Source organism: Cupressus sempervirens, chromosome 3, assembly GCF_028749045.1.
Source record: "Cupressus sempervirens isolate cs-2001-9-10 chromosome 3, ASM2874904v1, whole genome shotgun sequence".
NCBI classification, from domain to species: domain Eukaryota; kingdom Viridiplantae; phylum Streptophyta; class Pinopsida; order Cupressales; family Cupressaceae; genus Cupressus; species Cupressus sempervirens.
Genome location: NC_143120.1, coordinates 1,071,293,266 through 1,071,312,886, shown reverse-complemented (window position 1 = coordinate 1,071,312,886; position 19,621 = coordinate 1,071,293,266). Strand labels below are relative to the sequence as shown.

Here is a 19,621-nt window from a genome sequence, read left to right as displayed (position 1 = left end):
AATTATGACAAATTCTATTATAATGGGAAGTAATGAAAGGTTCTCATGACACCAACAATATGCATAAATACCATTCTTCAAGATAGTAAGATTTGAGTTCCCAACTTAGGAGGTTTGAATAAAGACTCATTTGAAGATGTAATCATGCCTTTTGCATGTCTTTAGATGGCTTTAAAATATGTCAAATGTTTTGCATGACCCCAAATTGTATCTTCATCTAGAAGCTACTTCTTGAGTTGCATTTTTCCATACAGGGTTACCGCCTTGGAGAGTATTAGTTATGTTGCATTTTGTAGGTGAAGTGTTATGCATTCATAATTGATTTAGATTGTGGTTTTATAAGTTGTAGTCTTTCAATGAAGAGGTTAAGTGGTGATATATGACTGTAACCATTTGTTTACAAAGGCTTTTCCCAATGAATAATTTGGTGTCATATTGTATATCTTCAGTTTAAGTACGTTATTTCATGAATGTGTTTTTCATTATGTAATAGTTAAATATTGTAAAGAAAATCTGCACTACCTTCCCTACTGTACTAGTGCAGAAGCATTCTCCTCACCCTAATTTCCTTTTATTGATAATAACAAATGCGTATCAAAATATTGTCTCTTAGAATTTAATATTTTCTACCAATTAAATTGATAGATACTTATTTTTAACTTATTTATTTGAAAAATTATATCTTAATAGAAAACATATGTATAAATCATACTTATTTTTTATTTTTAAATTTAAAAATAAATATTATGCAATGAAAACTCTTAAAATACAATTACCAGACAAAAATATTTTCTAATAAAAAACATGTCAGTTCAACTAGCCTCCTATAAATGAAACAAATCATATCTGTAGACTTATGAGAAATTGATATTTGGGAAATGTTTCAGAAATCATATCCATAGACATTTCCGTAGACTTTTAAGAAATATTCCAAAAAATCAAAAAATCATAGACATTTGAGCCATATTTCAAAGACATATGGAGAGCTGATTTAATTCCGAGAGAAGACAACTTCAAAAGCATAATTCGGATTCCACTGTTCAGTAAACCCACCATATCAATTTTTTTGAGATCTAGGGTTTCTGTAAGGTTTTAACGATTTGAAGGAGATTTCATATTTCTTCACAGATTTTGGAAGTAAACAGGTACATTTTGTACCATATTTGGCTTCCAGCTGTGATTTCACTGCTAATGAAATATGGTGAACATGCTTTTTATATCTCTGTCTCTTAGTGTGGTAGGTCATATACTTTTTCTGTGTTGATTATCGCGAGGCTTTTCTGTATGCAAATATGTCGTCTCTTCGAAACTATGCAGCCATGGCGATCGTGAAAACATTCTTTCTGACTGTTTGATGAACTGCAGCTCCCTTTGGCATCTATTTGCATTTGTAGTAGTTCCATTCCAGGTTCTTTTGCCCCTGTAATTCTCAACCGCGGCTCTTGACACGAGTATTTCGTATGTGCTACTTAGTTCAAACCAGGGCTTTTGTGAAAACATTTGCGGATTATATGATATAAGAACTTCAGGCTTCTCCATCTTTTTCCTGCTACAATGGCCTTTCTATGTAAGCTGTGACCCTTGACAATTCTGAAACCCTTGTTGTAAATTTCTCATTCGTAAAACTTCAAATAATTCCACGTTTTCTGTTACTAGCCGCGACCTTCTTTCTTCCTGTTTTGTAGACTTCTTTTGCGCGGTGTTTCGCAGTATATTGCAGGGTTTATCACCATTCTGTTGTTTACGTTCATTAGAGTGTTTTTGTAAAAGACTAATTAATGCTCCTTCTGATGTGTATGTTGAACTCGTTGTACTCTTTTAAATCTGCATTCCTTTCACATATTGTCTGGTAAAATGGTAAGCTCTTTATTAGCTTGGCATACTTTGCTCTTGAAAAACCCTTTGACTGGTTTTCTGGGCTCAAGGAATGGGTCACTGATCTTATGATGTTCCTCTTTATTGCTTGGCTAACTTTAGAGCACTGTCATAAGACAGTATGACTGCCTTCAGCAGCACTATCACTCCAATGATGTATTCAATGACTGTGATAACAGTAGACAGTAGAACCATAACACATATATGAATATCAACACTTGGTGATCTCATGGCAGTAGTGTCTATCTTGTATAAGCTCGGTTACAATGAGACTTCTCCTCAAACATTCACAATGCTGATACATTCATCAATGTTTTGCCTTTGTGTAAAATACAATTTTACTTCTAAGAGGGGTGTGTGTGAGAATTAGTAGTTATAAAACTTAAACACTTATCCAGTTCATTACTTTTAATCAATTTGTTTTAGTGCACGTTGAAGTTAAAACACCAAATAGAAGATAAAGAAGATACACCACAAGACAAAAGAACCCTGCACAAGAATATGACACAGAAACCCAAAAAGGGAGAAAACCACGGTGAGCAATGCTGCTAGGACCTATGGTCCTATTCCAGCCTCACAATTAGAAATATTACAATGTCTTTTTAGGGCATCAACCCCCAAGGCATAAGCTGTCTGCCCGTACAACCTGACTACAAATCAAAACCTGTGAGCACCAAACATCCAAAATTACAATTCAACAAACTAAGTGTCAACTTCAAGATTCTCAAAGCCCCAACCTTAAGAATGATATAATCCCAAATTAAAACCTCTGCTATTACAGATGGAAATAGACAAATAGGTATGCTTTAGATAGACTTCAGATGAATCAGGATATTTTTAATAATCTCTCTGCGAGTTGGCTTCAATATGAAAGAATGATACTGCAGATGTAATTTTTCTTGATGTCTGTACCAAAACTTATCTAAGTTTGATATAACACAATCAGTCCACTGTATATTATGACATAATGGATTGCGAAAACAAGAGGTCTGATTTCAAACATAATGTTCTGTTAGAACAGAGATCACACAGAACCAAGATTCACCTCACTGTTTGCTGTTATCCCTGTATCATCTCTGATTACCAGTCTTAAAATCTTCATCAATAGTCCGTCCTGCTAACTGTCTTCTACTGAGAATCTTTCTCCAATTCTTCTTATTCAAGGGCTCCTTTGTTACAATTGTGTTAGGCTTTAATGTTCTTGTGAATATCATATTCAACAACAACAACTTTACTTCTGATGGTGGTGACTTGTTATTGTCGTGTGATACACACACCAAATTTCCAAATGAAAGAAATGCTATATATAATTCATAATCATCGGCGGTTTAAAAACAAACTGTTGCAACTCTGCCGACTGCCATGTCTTTCTTTGACACATATGGCCTTCCAGCCATCAGTTTTTTACCTTTCATCATTTTATTGAGGTGTTGTCTGAATTAAACAAAGGTAATTAACTCTAGTTTGTCAGTTTGCATAAGTGTTAAACCGAATCTGGTTTGTCTCTTGACCTGACAACCACATATAGAATATAAATGTCATCATTGATTTATTTATTTTTAATATAAGGAAGACTTGATGCCACCCAATAAATGAAACATTGTGTATATATAGTCAACCCTGACAGTAATGTATATTTATTCCACTGAAAGTTAATGCTGTTCTTTCAACATTGTGTTTTCAAAAGAGAAAATTCTGAGATCTTTTTAAGGACTTTACATGAATACATATATGATATTTCTGTCATAAAATCCAATAACCAAATCTTTAAGAGCCCGCTTTGTCTTGCTATGCCGTTATTCATAACTGGAGAATATTGATGCAGAGCAAGGTAGATCACTCAAAAGTCCAATCTAATAGGACGATAATCTTTAAGGTAACTGTGAGATACAACTTCTCACATCAAAAGTGTCACTTAAAGGCACTGCTCAACTTCTCTCAACAAGGAACAACTCCAAGTTCCACCTACCACCCTACTACTTCAATTCAAACCTCCTATAGACTCTCAATCAGTCACAAGATCCTTAAAGGATCATTCCACATCATAGATCCACCTTACTCCACCTTTACATTGTACCTAACCTCTGCCACCATCATATCAGCATCATCTTGCTTTCCAAGATAATTTGCCAACTTCCCTTCCAACAACTCCTCATCATGGATCATATCAACTCTGATCACACTCTTCAACTTTACTGATCGCATATCCTTCATGCGAGTCACCTATTCCCTATGACAGCACCAACTTGATAAACAATCATCCTTACGACAAGCAATGCTCCACTCTACTTATAGATACTGACATCTCCCATGTTCTGCAAGGCTACAGCTATGCCTTATCATCAACTGAAAGACTTCCTCAAACAGTGAACTGTTGCTGGTTGTGACTGTCTCTATGATACCTCTACAACAGATCCTTGTCCTGGATCAGCCCTTGACTCTAGTCTTGAATAAATCCAACACCATGTACTTAACAAAAAATCCTCACAACAGAGCAACCCACTCTACACTTATCCACTTTGACTTCATGACGAATAAGGACTCTTACTGTCCTAACTCTGTGAGCATGACACTCAGGACCCTTTGAAACAGTCACAATAACCCCCTCTTATTTAATATTTCTTCACTTCCTCAACTAAGACACACCTCACAAGCACTCTCTCAGGCTCTGTCCACACTCAATGAACCTTAGAACTCTTCCACAATGTCAAATGAACATTAAAAAATACAGCTTACCAATCTACTGGTTTGATTTGACACTCAGCGTATCCTTCTACAAACTATTTGTCTAGTCCTTCCTTTGGGCTCTTAGACTTAACCCATGCCTTCAACAACTTGTGGACTTTATTCCCTTCATCTCGCAATAGTCTCTCTTGCCAAATCATCTGCTAGAGTTGTGGGCAAAGCCTATCCGTTAACTCTGCTGTCCAAGCCCACTTCACTGACTGATCACAGTCATATCATCGTGGAATCACATGCTCCTATCATGTATGGTTGCTCTGCAATAAATAGGACAGGAAATTTTTACATTCTCCCATACCCCTGCCCGATATGGAGATTTATTGCACATTAATATGGAAGTTTTTCTTTTCACATTTTAGATAATCTCTGCAAACCCTTAGTCAGGTTTATCAGCTATGAAAACACACTAATATATCTTCTAATATATGCAGTCAAATGAAGAGATTTGAAAACCAAAACAAAGTTAATACACCATATTATCACTTCCAGTTCCAATCAATACTCTCTCAAAGCAATGATCTTTCATTCAAGAAAGTGACTGATAAGAACATGAACACCATTAAAGAGCAATCAAGCAACTTTTATTTATCAGAAGTTGTATTACATGAACATCAATAATGCCATTTTGGCATCGAGCATGCTATATGCTTTATAAAGATTTCTTTCTCTTTCAAAGGCTGACTAATTGTCTGTAATTAGTTCCAACTGTCAAAACCAACAGTAACTAGTTTCAGGTGGGGTTAGAATGTTGTCATGTTGACAACATAGTTGTCAACCCGACAACCACTTACTAGCACATTCAGATGTTTAACCAAATACTTCCCCTTTTTTGGATGCCCTTACAACTCATTTGACATGATTTAGACATTAAAACTTTAATCTACCAACCTATTAGCCTTTCCAGGCCTGATTGTTCACTTATCACTATAGGGTCCCTTTTAACCATAGTGACCCACCATTACATATTTCATGATCAATAATGATCATTTTACATAATCTCAACTCCTTGTAGCTATTAAGGACTGTAAATCATTGGTCCAAGCATAGTGACCCTTACTAGGGCTATTAGCCTTCATAGACTCTTGACACAATTTTAGACTTATTATGTCAAATGGCTCTATTGGCCATGAAAGCATCAAGAAATGACCTTAATGGTCTCATTACAATCCCAAATGACCATAAATGTTTTTTTTCGTAGTCTTCAAATTCTCAGGGTCTTCCATTTGACCGACCCCCATAGGTGTTCCTTGGGCTCCTGGTGCTCCTGTGCCATACTCCCCAACTTTGAAGCTTTTCCAAGTCCTCTTGGAGTGATTCCTGCAACAAATATGTTAGGAACAAAATATACCTCATTTTCACCTTTGGTTTAAAGAGATCATCATATATGATCCATGGCATCCTTGTTTGATACTGCTTGCCATTGCTCCTTTTCATCTTCGCTATAGGCTTGCCTCCTATGGGCAAAATACGGATCATCTGCTGCTCATCATTATCCATCAGCAACACTGACATTATGCTCATGACTTCTGTCATTGCGTAGCTCTGCAAATTCATCCAAGGTGCCTTGTCAAGATACTCATCTACGTCTGCCCATCCTTTCTCCATGCTTGGAGAGTAAATCATCAATGGATCTTCCTCTTGGCCCTTCAGCATCACTGCCAATTCACTGGCGGTCTCTTCTTCCTGTGAGACCTCTGCAACCACTTTGTCCTCATGCCATTCTCCTTGGTATTGTAAATTAACATCCAATTTTAATACTACATCATTAGCCTCCAAACTCTCTGTTATACGGGTACTTTCCATCATCGTTACCCTTCTCCATATTCAAAGGACATACTATTGTCCCAACCACAAATGCATCACACCCAAGCCCCATATGACTTGTTTCATTGCTGTCTTCACCAACATCCTCTTCTTCTTCCACATGTTTTTGTGTCTCTTTGAAATGTCCCTTTCTTGATTTTATATGATATTTCAAGCCTCTAATCAGATCTTTAAAATCAAACAACCAATATTTCAAAGATCCACCAGTTTCTCAATAAACCCCAAATCGGGTATGCTCGAAATAGTGCCAAAAACTTCATAGCTTCACATATTATTAATAAATTAAAAAAAACACCTGAAAATCCACAAATCTGCACTATTCAGCACAAAGGCAAACTCTGCATGAGCATGCACATGGAATGGCGTCAAACTCCCGTCCTTAGCCTTCCTGGAAACCTGCAAACTCCTGTTCTTGGGTCTCCTTCTCCACAGGTTTGGCAGCCTCTTAAGAACAACAAAGAAATGAGCAAAAATCAAGTTCTGGAATGAGCCCAAAATGCCTCCAAACCCCTTAAAAGAGGGCATAACCCTAACTCACGTCCAAGAGGGGTTAATTAAACATATTTTAATAATAATTTTCATTTATTAGTCCATTAGCTTCCAAAGATTATCCCTTTTTTTCGAAACTTCACCTTTTTGGCCTGCCTGCCTTAGTAAAGATTATTGTTTTTAATTATTTGAAAAGGGGACATGACAAGTCCTCCCCTTCCAAATATTGCTTGTCCTCAAGCAATGGCTGAACAATAAACCAATCAATCCACCTGGATCCCAAATGTAGTCATGAACTATACTATTGTCAATTAACACAGGCTTCTGCAATATCCGCCGCAATATAACCAAGAGGAATCCATAATCAAACTAACAATTACTGTTCAACCAAACTCCAAAGTCACAACTTCCTCCGTCAGAAACCCACGAGACACAAACTCTTAGAACATCAAAACCCAAGTAAAGTGGACAAATCAAACTGCCAACACAATAAATATCATCAACGCATCCCACTAGCCTATACAGAATATACAATCCAACTTTGCAACAATGGTGAATGCTCCCGAATGAAACTCTACCAAGTATGGAGAATCCACACACTGTACAACTCTTGCAGTCAACACAACTCTGCAGATCACCAGCCACTGTCTCATAACCATAACTCCCATGCACCCCTAATGGTGAAAAGCCATCACAAGATAAACAGCAAGAAATGGAACCCAAACCAAATTTGCTTGCCATCAACTCCTCAACACAAGGATCAAATGCTAACTGATGTACATACCCTGCAATATAATGTTGATAAAAAAAAACCAACCTCAGTCAACAACTCACCATGAACAAGTGATACAACCCACTGTGACTGATCACCAGCTAAGTTAGGAGATGTCATAGCCAAAGGAGTAGAATCAATAACAACACCCGCTGAAGCATCACTCCAAAACTCTTGCTCTAAGTCATGTATTATCAAGTTGTCAACTGTAGAACCTATCGCCATGTCGTGCCCATCACAACTCTCATCCCGAGGCGTCAAACTATCCCATAACTGATGATAAGCACTAGGAACCAAAGTACATCTCTGTATCATCATCTCATCAACATGGTCATCAAAGGTGAATTGATGAGCATACCTCACAATGTAATGTTGATAGAATGCGCCAATCTCAGTCAGTGGCTCAAACTGCAATCCAGATGTAACTAACTGCAATCGATCACCAACCAAGTTGGAACTGACTACTACCTCTGAAGACATCGCCAAGGGAGTAGTATTACTAGCAGGAACCATGCCAACTGTCAGCTCACCAACATCACACATGGTCTTTGATACAACATCTCTAATTTTCGTGCCATTAGTACTAGAGGTCACCACCATGTCAGGCATACCACAACAATCTGCTGCAGCACCCAACTCAACTGAACCTGACTTTAGTGGGGATGAACCCGATATGCCAATGTTAGCATCAAGGATGGATGCATCCCCATCTCCACTGTCTTTGACAATCTCGACCATGGACATCCTCAAATCACCATACACCACAGCTTGTGACTGTACAGAATCTGGTAAAGGCTGTAGTTGCTCTAAGTCCATGGTCACCGTAGCCAAATGAAACTGTGACTCCTTGAAAGCCAACTGTGTACTCTCAAGAATCTCAGAAGTCACCTCAAGCTGCTGAGTAAGCTCATTCACCTCATCTTCCTTGGCCAACAATGAATCGTATGCTGTACTGCCCCACTCCATAAGATAATCTCTATCGGCTACCAACTGCATATAATCCTGTCTCAGACTCCAGAAAGCCTCCCATAAAGAGTGGAACTCTGTCAAAGCAAGATAACTGCCTCCCTGCTCATCACTAGTAGGAGAACCCCATCCATAAACTGCTAACAATTGACGAACAACATCGAAATGTTGGCAAGCAATACCAATGTCTCGCTCACTAACTCTCAACTGACTAGACACATGATGGCACTGGCTAGACTGTATCTTACAAACCTCCTCTGACGCACTATCTAAAGGAGTATCCTCAAGGTTATTGGTCTCTAGAGTATTACCATCCATATCATGCGAATCAACTCCAAAGCTCATATCAACATACGGAGTATCAAAAACTGTAGCATTGCTATCCAACTCCTCTGTACCAAAAGAAACCACCAAGGAAACTAAGTCTTCAAAACTATCCATTGCATCCTCCTGGATGTCATCAATGCCAATATGATCCTGAGACTCATCTGTACACACTGCCAAATATGAAAGATCATCAACACATTCCAGCAAAAATGGTCGACTGGATATATGAACAAAGCCCAACACCGGTGTATAAAAACTAATACCAACATCGGATAAGCTCCTGGCACAAGAAAAGACAACACCGTGCAATCTACTAATCAAATCCATGATAGCACCCAAACAATCACTACTACCAAAAAGTGTTAAAGATTTCCAGTCAATTGAATCCCAAACGCCAATATAACAATCTCAAGTCCATATCCGTAAACTATAATCAGCTGGTAACTCAAGCAAACTCCTCACCTGAGTAATATGACCAATACCAACTAATTCCACATACCTGTCTGACATTGTCCCTATATCTTGGATGTGAATGCAAGATGAACTCGCAACATTATCAATGACCATATATGATCTACTATTTGCAGAAAGCTGAGTATTAGGAGTGCAAGATGAAACTAAATTCAATTCCATGCCATGCTTATCCCCATGTCTCTCCCAGTCTTGTAATGCCAATGGAGTATTCACCAAAGAAGCTCGAGTGTCCTCAAGCTCGTGAGAAAGCCTGTCAACTTCCTCCTCCTTCCTCCTCAAGGCATCTGAATAGTCTCCAACAAGGCTAAGAAGATGGTCACGATCTGATAGAAGATGTAAATAACTCAACTTTATCGTTCCCATTCCTTCCCTAATCGCTTGTAAGTCAACACAAGAAGACTTTTCCTGAACTCCCTTATGTCTACCCTGTAATTGAATCATTCAAATGTGATCCTCTATCATATCCCACATCCTGTCATGATGAGATAATGAAGTCACAATACTATCTTTGTTCACCTTCAGCTGGTTGGACAAATCATGTGAAGTACTACCTGCCTCAACCTCATGTGATGAAGCATCTAACTGTGCCTGGTACTCTTTCTCAGCAAAGTCATGAATGCTCAATGTTTGCTCATCTCTACCAGGTATCTCACCATCATGCACAACATCCTCATAATCATCATCTTAACCCACTACCTCCTGTGGCAGAGTAGAATCTGAGACCTCTGCCTGGCTATAAGCTAGTTTTTCAAACTCCTCATGCAAGTTCTTGGTAATTGTGTCATCTGCCCTGTGAGAAAATCTGCCAAATAGAAATCTAGTCAACTTATTCACCTTAGCTGGATCGGACAACATGTCATTCATCATACGGTGGTGGTCAACCAACTGTTCAGACATGTCATGGCTTATTTTCCTAAGTTTATCTCGAATTTCTAAATAACCATCCTTTCTACTGTTCTGACTCTGGGTATCAATTGTCCAAGATCGTGTCCTTTGAGACTCTGTACTATACCTGTCCATTCTGGATAAAGTAGAGTGTAACCCCCATAGGTTATAACTTCTTCAAACACCAAGAACTAAAATGATTAGAAGTAGCATGCAACCATAGATTTTGACATGCAGCTGATTAGAAGCAACATGCAACCACCAAATTCACCAAGAACTAACATGCAAATGATTAGAAGTAGCATGCAACCATAGATTTTGACATGCGGCTGATTAGAAGCAACATGCAACCACCAAATTCACCAAGAACTAACATGCAAATAATTAGAAGTAGCATGCAATCATAAATTTTGACATGCAGCTGATTAGAAGCAACATGCAACCATAAATTATGACATGCAAGATTTGGGTAGTTGTCAAAACTGACATGCAAACTTCTACAAACCCTCAGGCTGGCAAGATCATAGCTTTGATACCATTGAAATGTCCCTTTCCTGATTTTATATGATATTTCAAGCCTCTAATCAGTTCTTTAAAATCAAACAACCAATATTTCAAATATCCACCAATTTCTCAATAAACCCCAAATCGAGTATGCCCGAAATAGTGCCAAAAACTTCACAGCTTCACATATTATTAATAAATAAAAAAAAACACTCGAAAACCCACAAATCTGCACTGTTCAGCACAAGGCAAACTCTGCATGAGCATGCACATGGAATGGCTTCAAACTTCTGTCCTTAGCCTTTTTGGAAACCTGCAAACTCCCGTTCTTGGGTCTCCTTCTCCACAGGTTTGGCAGCCTCTGAAGAACAACAAAGAAATGAGCAAAAATCAAGTTCTGGAATGAGCCCAAAATGCCTCCAAACCCTTTAAAAGAGGGCATAACCCTAACTCACGTCCAAGATGGGTTAATTAAACATATTTTAATAATAATTTTCATTTATTAGTCCATTAGCTTCCAAAGATTATCCCCTTTTTTCGAAACTTCAGCTTTTTGAGCCTGCTTGCCTTAGTAAAGATTATTATTTTTAATTATTTGAAAAGGGGACATGACACTCTTGAACACCTTCAGCATTAGGGTCTTCATCCTCTTCTTCAACATCTGCTACTACTTGAGCATCCTCAACCCTGTCACTATCGGGTTCTGCTTGCTCTAGAAGTTCAGCAAGTACCTTCAAACTCTTTTCATATTTATCTAATACTTTCTTCATTCTTTCTATCTCCTCTTGCATCTTCCTTTCTTCCTCTTTTTGCATCCTCTTTGCTTCATCTCTTTTCTTCTTCTTTTCTTCATCTCTTTTCCTGTCTTCAATCAGGAACTCTTTTATTAACTTTGCCAGTTCGTTCTCTGATTTTGTAACTGCCATCTTGATCTCTCCTCCTAGACCTTTCGCTTGCTCTGATACCATTTTGATGTGAAGTAAGGTGGATCACTCAAAAGTCCAAATTAATAGGACAATAATCTTTCAAGGTAACAGTGAGATACAACTTCTCACATTAAAAGCGTCACTTCAAGACACTACTCAACTTTTCTCAACAAGGAACAACTCCAAGTTTCCCCAACCACTACACCACTTCAACTCAAACCTTCAATAGACTCTCAATCAGTGTCAAGATCCTTAAATGATCATTCCACATTATAGATGCACTTTAGTCCACCTTTACATTGTACCTACCCTCTGCCACCATCCTATCAGCATCATCTTGCTTTCCAAGATCATTTGCCGACTTCCCTTCTAACACTCCTCATCATGGATCATATCAACTCTGGTTGCATCTTCAAGTCTGATCACATTCTTCAACTTGACTGATTGCATATCCTTCATGCTAGTCACCTATTCCCCATGACAGTACCAACTCAATCAACAACCATCCTTACCACAAGCAATGCTCCACTTTACTTATAGATTATGACATCTCCCATGTCCCTTAAGGCTACAACCATGCCTTATCATCAACTCAAGACTCCCTCAAACAGTGAACTGTTCCTGGTTGTGACTGTCTCTATGATGCCTATAAAACAGACCCTTGTCTTGAATGAACCAACACCATGTACTTAACAACAAATCCTCACAACATAGAAACCCACCCTACACTTCTGCACTATGATTTCATGACCAATAAGGACTCTTACTGTCCTTACTCTGTCAGCATGACAGTCAGTAAGAACTCTTTGGAACAGTCACATTAACCCCCTCTTATTTAATATCTCTCCACTTCCTCTACTAAGACACCTCAGAAACACTCTCTCAGGCCCTGCCCACACTCAGTGAACCTTAGAACTCTTCCACAATGTCAAATGAACACTAAATAAAGGCAGATTACCAGTCCACTGTTTTGATTTGACAGTCAGCGTATCCTTCTACAAACTATTTGTCCAGTCCTTCCTTTGGGCTTTTAGACTCAACCCATGCCTTCAACAACTTGTTAACTTTATTCCCTTCATCTCTCAATAGTCTCTCTTGCCTAATCATCTGCCAGACTTGTGGACAAAGCCTATCCATTAACTCTGCTGTCCAAACCCACTTCACTGACTGATCACAGTCATTTCATCATTGAATCATGTGCTCATGTCATGCATGGTTGCTCTGCAATATATAGGATAGGAAGTATTTACATTCTCCCATACCCCTGCCCGATATGGAGACTTGTTGCACATTAATATGGAAGTTTTTTTTTCCACATCTTAGATACTTTTTGCAATCCCTTAGTTGGGTTTTATCAGTTATGAAAACACACTAATAGATCTTCTAATATACGTAGTCAAATGAAGAGATTCCAAAACCAAAACAAAGTTAATACACCATATTATTACTTCCAATCAATACTCTCTCAAAGCAATGATCTTTCATTCAAGAAAACGATTGTGCTAAGAACATGAACACCATTACAAGCAATCAAGCAACTTTTATTTATCAGAACTTGTATTACAACAATCATGCCATTTTGGCATTGAGCATGCTATGCTTTATAAAGATTTCTTTCTCTTTCAAAGGCCGACTTAGTTCCAGTTGTCAAAACCAACAGTAACTACTTTTGGGGGGGGAGGGGTTTTTAGAGTGTTGTCAACCACCTACTAGAAACATTGAGATGTTTAAACCAATACTCCCCTTTTGCTTTTGGATGCCCTTACAACTCATTTTACATGACTTAGACATTAAAACATTAATCTACCATCCTATTAGCCTTTCTTGGCCTGATTGTTCACTTATCACTATAGGGTCCCTTTTAACCATGGTGATCCTCCATTACATATTTCATGACATTAATGATCGTTTTACATAATCTCAACTCCTAGTATCTATTAAGGAATCTAAATCATTGGTCCAAGCATAGTGACCCTTACTAGGGCTATTAGCCTTCATATGCTCTTGACTCAATTTTAGGCATTACATCAAATGGCTCTATTGGCCACGAAAGCATCATGAAATGACCTTAATGGTCTCATTACAATCCTAAGTTACCATAAATGATTTTTTTATTAGTCTTCAAATTCTTTGGGTCTTCCATGTGACCCCCTTGGTGTTCCTTGGGCTCCTGGTGCTCCTGCACCAAATATGACAGGTCTTTCAATCGTTGTCTTATGTAGTTATGGTTCTACATATGTCGAAAATGATTCAGAATATCCACCATGTGGAAGATATCGTGCTTTGAATAGATGATATGTTTTGTTTGTCAAACACGATTCATGATTGACTCCTTCAATCTTTAACATGAGTAAATTGCTCTTTATAAAGCTAAATAAACATTTGTTGTCTCTATAATTTCCAGAATGTAAGGACAAGGATCCAATCTATGATTGATGTCACTGATCATTTCATGTCTTGTTGAATAAATATTGTATAATCTCCATAGTTGATCAGTACGAAGGCATCTGATATTACTGTTTTTATTTACATGGTAGGCATTGAAAAGAAGTTCCAGAAAGTTGGATATTAAAATCAACAATGGCATGCAATGGATTTTCTGAGAAAATAATCACTGTCATAGTTCATACGTACCCATCATGCAAATGTTTATTTACAATGTAAATAATGTCCAAATATCGTATGCATGATTCAATAGCATAACTCGCTGTAGTTGTTGGCAAATGTTTTTATGATATCAATGACAAGTCTGTCAAGTGGGATAACACTTTGGTGATCATTTTGAATATGATGGCATATATTGTCTTTTTTTAATCATACTGATACCAATGTCATTGCTATGGATACATAATGATGGTGCTGCTTAGGTGATCATTCCTGGCCATAGTGTCATTGTTAGCTGAAACTGTCCATCCTTGTAACCTACCTGATCTTTGCCATGTCATGATTAAGTTATCTTTGGGCAATTTGAGAAAACATCACTCTGATCTTAGAAATCATTTACTATTCAAAGGACCACTGAATGTACTGTGTCTGGCTAATTGCAAATCTGATAGTGAATAGCTCACTATCGACTCTATTATTATCAGCTTTTGTGAAGTAAACACTTGATAGTATTGCCATTGAATTACTTACTTTTCCTTGATTTGTTCTATTGATAACAGCATGCTCTTGAATAACCTTAAATTAATGTATAAACATCGATCTTTAACATTCATGAACCACTTTAATGCACTTATCCTGGTTAATATATATGTGCTCTGTTTTTCATTACCGTATTTTATAGTTCTCTGTTTGCTGTCCCCACTATTGCTGCTCCTTTGAAGTTATGTCCTTGGGAGCAGCAAATACATAATCCCGTATTGCATGTATTGTTGGCTATCTTCTTGGACTGCTCATCTGGTGCCGTTAATGCTGAATTCATGCCTGATCTATTATAGCATTACTTGCATTATGGTTACTGCTAATTATCATTTGAAAGAAATAGAGTCCACTTCGAATAGATGAAGATTGAAGAAGTACAGTCCACTTAACTGCATCTGGTACCTTGTTATAGATGAAAGAAATGAAGATCGAAGAACTACAGTCCACTTCGAAGAAGTTGCGGATTGCAACGCATACGCACATAAAAGGCTTAGGTCTCAAGGTTTGCAACTTTCTTCTTGTTCTACTTCCTTTGTAATCTAGAACTATTTCTGACTTCATACTTTTCTTAGAGGTTTGTGAAATAGTGTTCATGGTTGTCTGCATAGTGGGCATTAAAGGTCTCACACTCTTTGTTCTTTGAGTTTTTATGATGAAGATTGATTTCGAAAGAGTCAATTTTATATGAATATTGTTGAATGCTGCCAGGGCAGAGGGCTTTAGAGGCAATTTGTTTTTGTTTTATTGATGCTGGGTACATATGTTTTGTGATGCATGTTCAAAAGCTAAGGATTATATAATGCGCAAGGTTGCTCAGAAACATGAGTTTGATTGGTGATATTAGTAGCAACAAAGAACATAACTAAAGCATATATTTCTTTGAGCACTACTAGGGTTTTAAGGTTTATACTACTTAATTATTTAAACTTTGTGTGGTTGGTTTTGTTCTCTTTTGTGGTTTCAGGAGGATGGCAGTCCTTTACCTCTGGCTGCGGGTTTTGTTGGGCAGGAGCAAGCGAGAGAAGCAGCTGGATTGGTGGTGGACATGATTCGTCAGAAGAAGATGGCTGGTCGTGCCCTTCTTCTTGCGGGTCCACCTGGTACTGGAAAAACAGCTCTTGCATTGGGCATCTCCCAGGAGCTCGGAAGCAAGGTATTTAGTCCGAAGTTATTTTAGTTGATAGGTTCCTTTGCACAGAGTAATTTTTGAATGCATTTTGTGATTGACTATTATTTTTATTATCAATGTCACTCCATACCAGAACTTAGTCTTATCCTTTGTGCATGTGCCTCCCACTTCTGGATTTTGTATTTTAGCTAGTTTGAACAATAATGCACAACATTTGTTGAAGGTTTTGAAAATGGTTTGCAAGCAAAATGTGCTTGACTTTGGAGGAAAATCTGCTGTTAAATTCAGGACGTCCTAGTGCTTCACCTAGATGCAATGAGTGCTAAGTGTTCCTTGCATCTCATGAGAGATTGAGTTCTCGTGAACCTTTACTCATGAAAAATGGGCTAACAAGTTTGACTAAAAAGCTACATAGTTGAATCTTGATAGTAATATCACAATTTAACTTCCTGTGGAAATATCTCCTGCTTATCAATTGATGAGCTTAAGGGACTTTACAATGAATGTTTCATAAGGCACAACATTTATTGAAGGTTTTACAAAGGGGGTTGCAAGCAAAGTTGGCTTAACCTTGGAGGAAACTTTGTGTTAAGCGCGCTTGAGCTGGAGTACTGAGAGATGGGTTCTTGTGAACCAATACTCATGAACCGTGGGCTGATGAGTTTGTCTACAAAACTACGTAGATGAATCCCGATATCTTAATTAGGATGTAGTTTAATTAATTTGAAAATATTAGTGTTCAATGTGATGCATCCTCTTCTTAAAAGGATGTCGGGAGGCTGCAAAATGTTCCTCCTATTGCCACCCCTCTGTCACCAACATGAAGGAGACGTCCTCATGATGCTTCCCTCTCAATGTGAATGTTTCCGTGATACCCTCCCGTGATCAGGTATCCTTGAGACAGCTTGGGTGCTTTCACAGGTCCCTCAAATGCTCCCAGAATTTTGAGATACCTCCATGGTTTCTCTATGTCAGTATAATGTTTTGATTTGTTTCAAAGCTTGGAACAAGCAGACAACATGATGGCACATAGAAATGGTCTTTACATGGAATAGTAGGCAATATAGACCATTCAAACAACTGTTACTGTTTTTGTTTTACTTGGATGTACTCTCTTATCTCTTATCTTAATTTTAGGATGTTGATATTTAAATATGTTTAGGAATGGTGCTATTCCTGCCATCAACTGTGTAGCCTCATTGTACAGACTGGCCAGATTCTGTAGCTTTAATGTTCGTTTTCTAAATTCTAAAGAATTAAGATTTGGTTAAAAATAGTGGGAACTTGGTGTTGAGAAAAGTTGAAAACATAGGGATGAGATTATGAAACATAGTGCATGTCACTTGGGTCCGTGTAGTCTTGAAGGCTTTAATTTTGGCTTGGTGTTGGGGACTTTGCCCCTCAACCCTGCTCTGTACCACATTGAATTCAGAAAGGATTGCTGCCCCTGCACTCCATTAGGGACACTGCCTGCCGATCTTAATAGCGGTTTCAATAGATCCTATATAAATAATTGCACCACCAGCTGCTTTCTAGTCTTTTTGGGACTCTCTGAAACTATGGAAATTTTTTATTATTCAATTGCTTAAAAGACATGAAGTTTTTCCAAAATATTAGAAATTTAATTATAAGAGGTCCACACTTTTTTATCTCAGACCCATAATTTCAAAATGGCTCATTAATCTCTTTACAAGGTTTTCATTTATGTAGATTTCCTTTATTCTTGTAAAGGTTGTTATTTGAATGAGAAAATAATGTGAAAGGCTGAAACACTTGAATAATCTTTTATAAGTTTCATGCATCTCCACTAGTAAGGATACACATCTTTTGTGTTTCTGTGCATTTGATGAAATTTGTTTTTATTTAATTTTGTCTCTGTGGAGATAACATTTTGTTGATGCCTCTGTTCCCTATGATTTGGGAGTGGTGTACTCTATTCCTATTTACCAAATTTGGTCATTTTGGAAATTAAGTTTGAGTTCAATATCAAATTTTGCATAATGATTTGGTGCTATCTTCTTATGTTTGTCGAATTCGATACTCAGGGTTCCTTTTCTTATTTGAAAAATTGATAGCAAGAAAACTATGATATTTAATGGGAAGGGTAATAGAGTAGCTTCTAATTAGTACTTCAAATTCTGAAATGTTGAATGACTATTCGACATGCATCTTCATTAGGCATAATTTCATAAACTGTTTGTCTGGTATGGATAAGTAACCTTTACCATTCAAACCCTTGGAACGGATAAGAATAGTTTTAAGCCTTTTGGAATGGTCGATAATACAAATGGATTTCCTTTCACGGTGTGGAATATGGCACTAGGTACTGTTTTACATTGATTCCCACACAATTTGTGCCATAAAGCCTCTATCTGTCAACATTATAATATGTTGCACAAACCTGCAGACTACTGCAGTAGATATGCTAGATATGCTTATTTTTTAATAGACCTAAAAGTGCCTTTGGCAGTGTTCCATGGGGATGTATTTGTGTGCTCTGGGGGACATCCAAGATTTTTTGGGGAGTTGATTTTTTGGAAGACTTGAAATCTGTCAGCCATGGATAAGAATTAGTATTGTACTTATGGAGTTTTTTTAAATCAATTTTGGTTTTGATCCAAACAGACATGCTATTCAAAATATGGTAAAATTAAAAAGAGATGCCTAAGTACCTGACCACCTGATTAGGTCCCCCAGCCAATGGATAATATGTTGCACCAACCAGGGGGAATCATCCCAACCCAGAAGGATGGACTTTGCAAGTGATATCTTACTATAGCAAGTATAATATAATATTAAATGATTTTAAGAACATATAAGTTTTTAATTTTATAAAATAGCCTCTTTAGCACAATATAATATTAAATGATTTTAAGAACATATAAATTTGTAATTTTATAAATAATAATGCAACATATAAATTAATGTTTTAATAAAATTAGTGGAAAAATTTAGATTCATCTTTCTAACTTAAGATATTTTTGTTTGAACTTGAAGTTGATTTGATTTTTTCGGTTGCCAAATTTGAACATAAATGTGAAACTTGTTTGTTAGCCTCTAATGTAAAATTTTCATATGATATTAAAAAATAATAATGCAACATATTAGTAAGAGTAATGGTAGATTCATTTTTCAAACTCAATGATGGTTTTTTCTTTTGAATTTGATGTAAATTTTTTACTTGCCAAAGTTGAACACAAATTTGAAACTTGCTACTTAGCTTCTAATCTAAAATTCACACTAAATGCAGTGTTTGTCACCATTGCTTAGTTAAAGTACATTGTATCAAACAAAATTATGCTAGTTGCTGCTTTTGACTTCCTTGTTATGAATTAGAGCAGATTTACTAATGAAGTACTTGACTCAATGCAGCAAGTCTTTAATCTCAACTGGTTACACATGCAAGGAAAGGCAACAAGAGCTTAAGATGTTATGCTAAATGAACTGAAAATGACAGCTTGTGGCTGTATTGTGGTGATGTATTGATGAAGGAATATTTATATGGTTCAAATGGAGCCTTCTACGTAAATGACATGATATAATAAAACTTTAGGGAAGCTATTC

General features: G+C 37.2%; 1 protein-coding gene across 1 annotated transcript in view; it reads left to right on the top strand.

Annotated features, from left to right (window-relative positions):
- Nucleotides 1-856: 856 nt before the first annotated feature.
- LOC149570456 (ruvB-like protein 1) overlaps nt 857-19,621 on the top strand; it is a 29,619-nt gene continuing 10,854 nt past the window's right edge. Inside the window, exons 1-3 of the mRNA XM_089823104.1 lie at nt 857-1,145; nt 15,341-15,430; nt 15,893-16,081. Coding sequence (XP_089679230.1) covers nt 15,341-15,430; nt 15,893-16,081 — 279 coding nt within the window. The 5' untranslated portion in view covers nt 857-1,145. The remainder of the gene's footprint in view (nt 1,146-15,340; nt 15,431-15,892; nt 16,082-19,621) is intronic.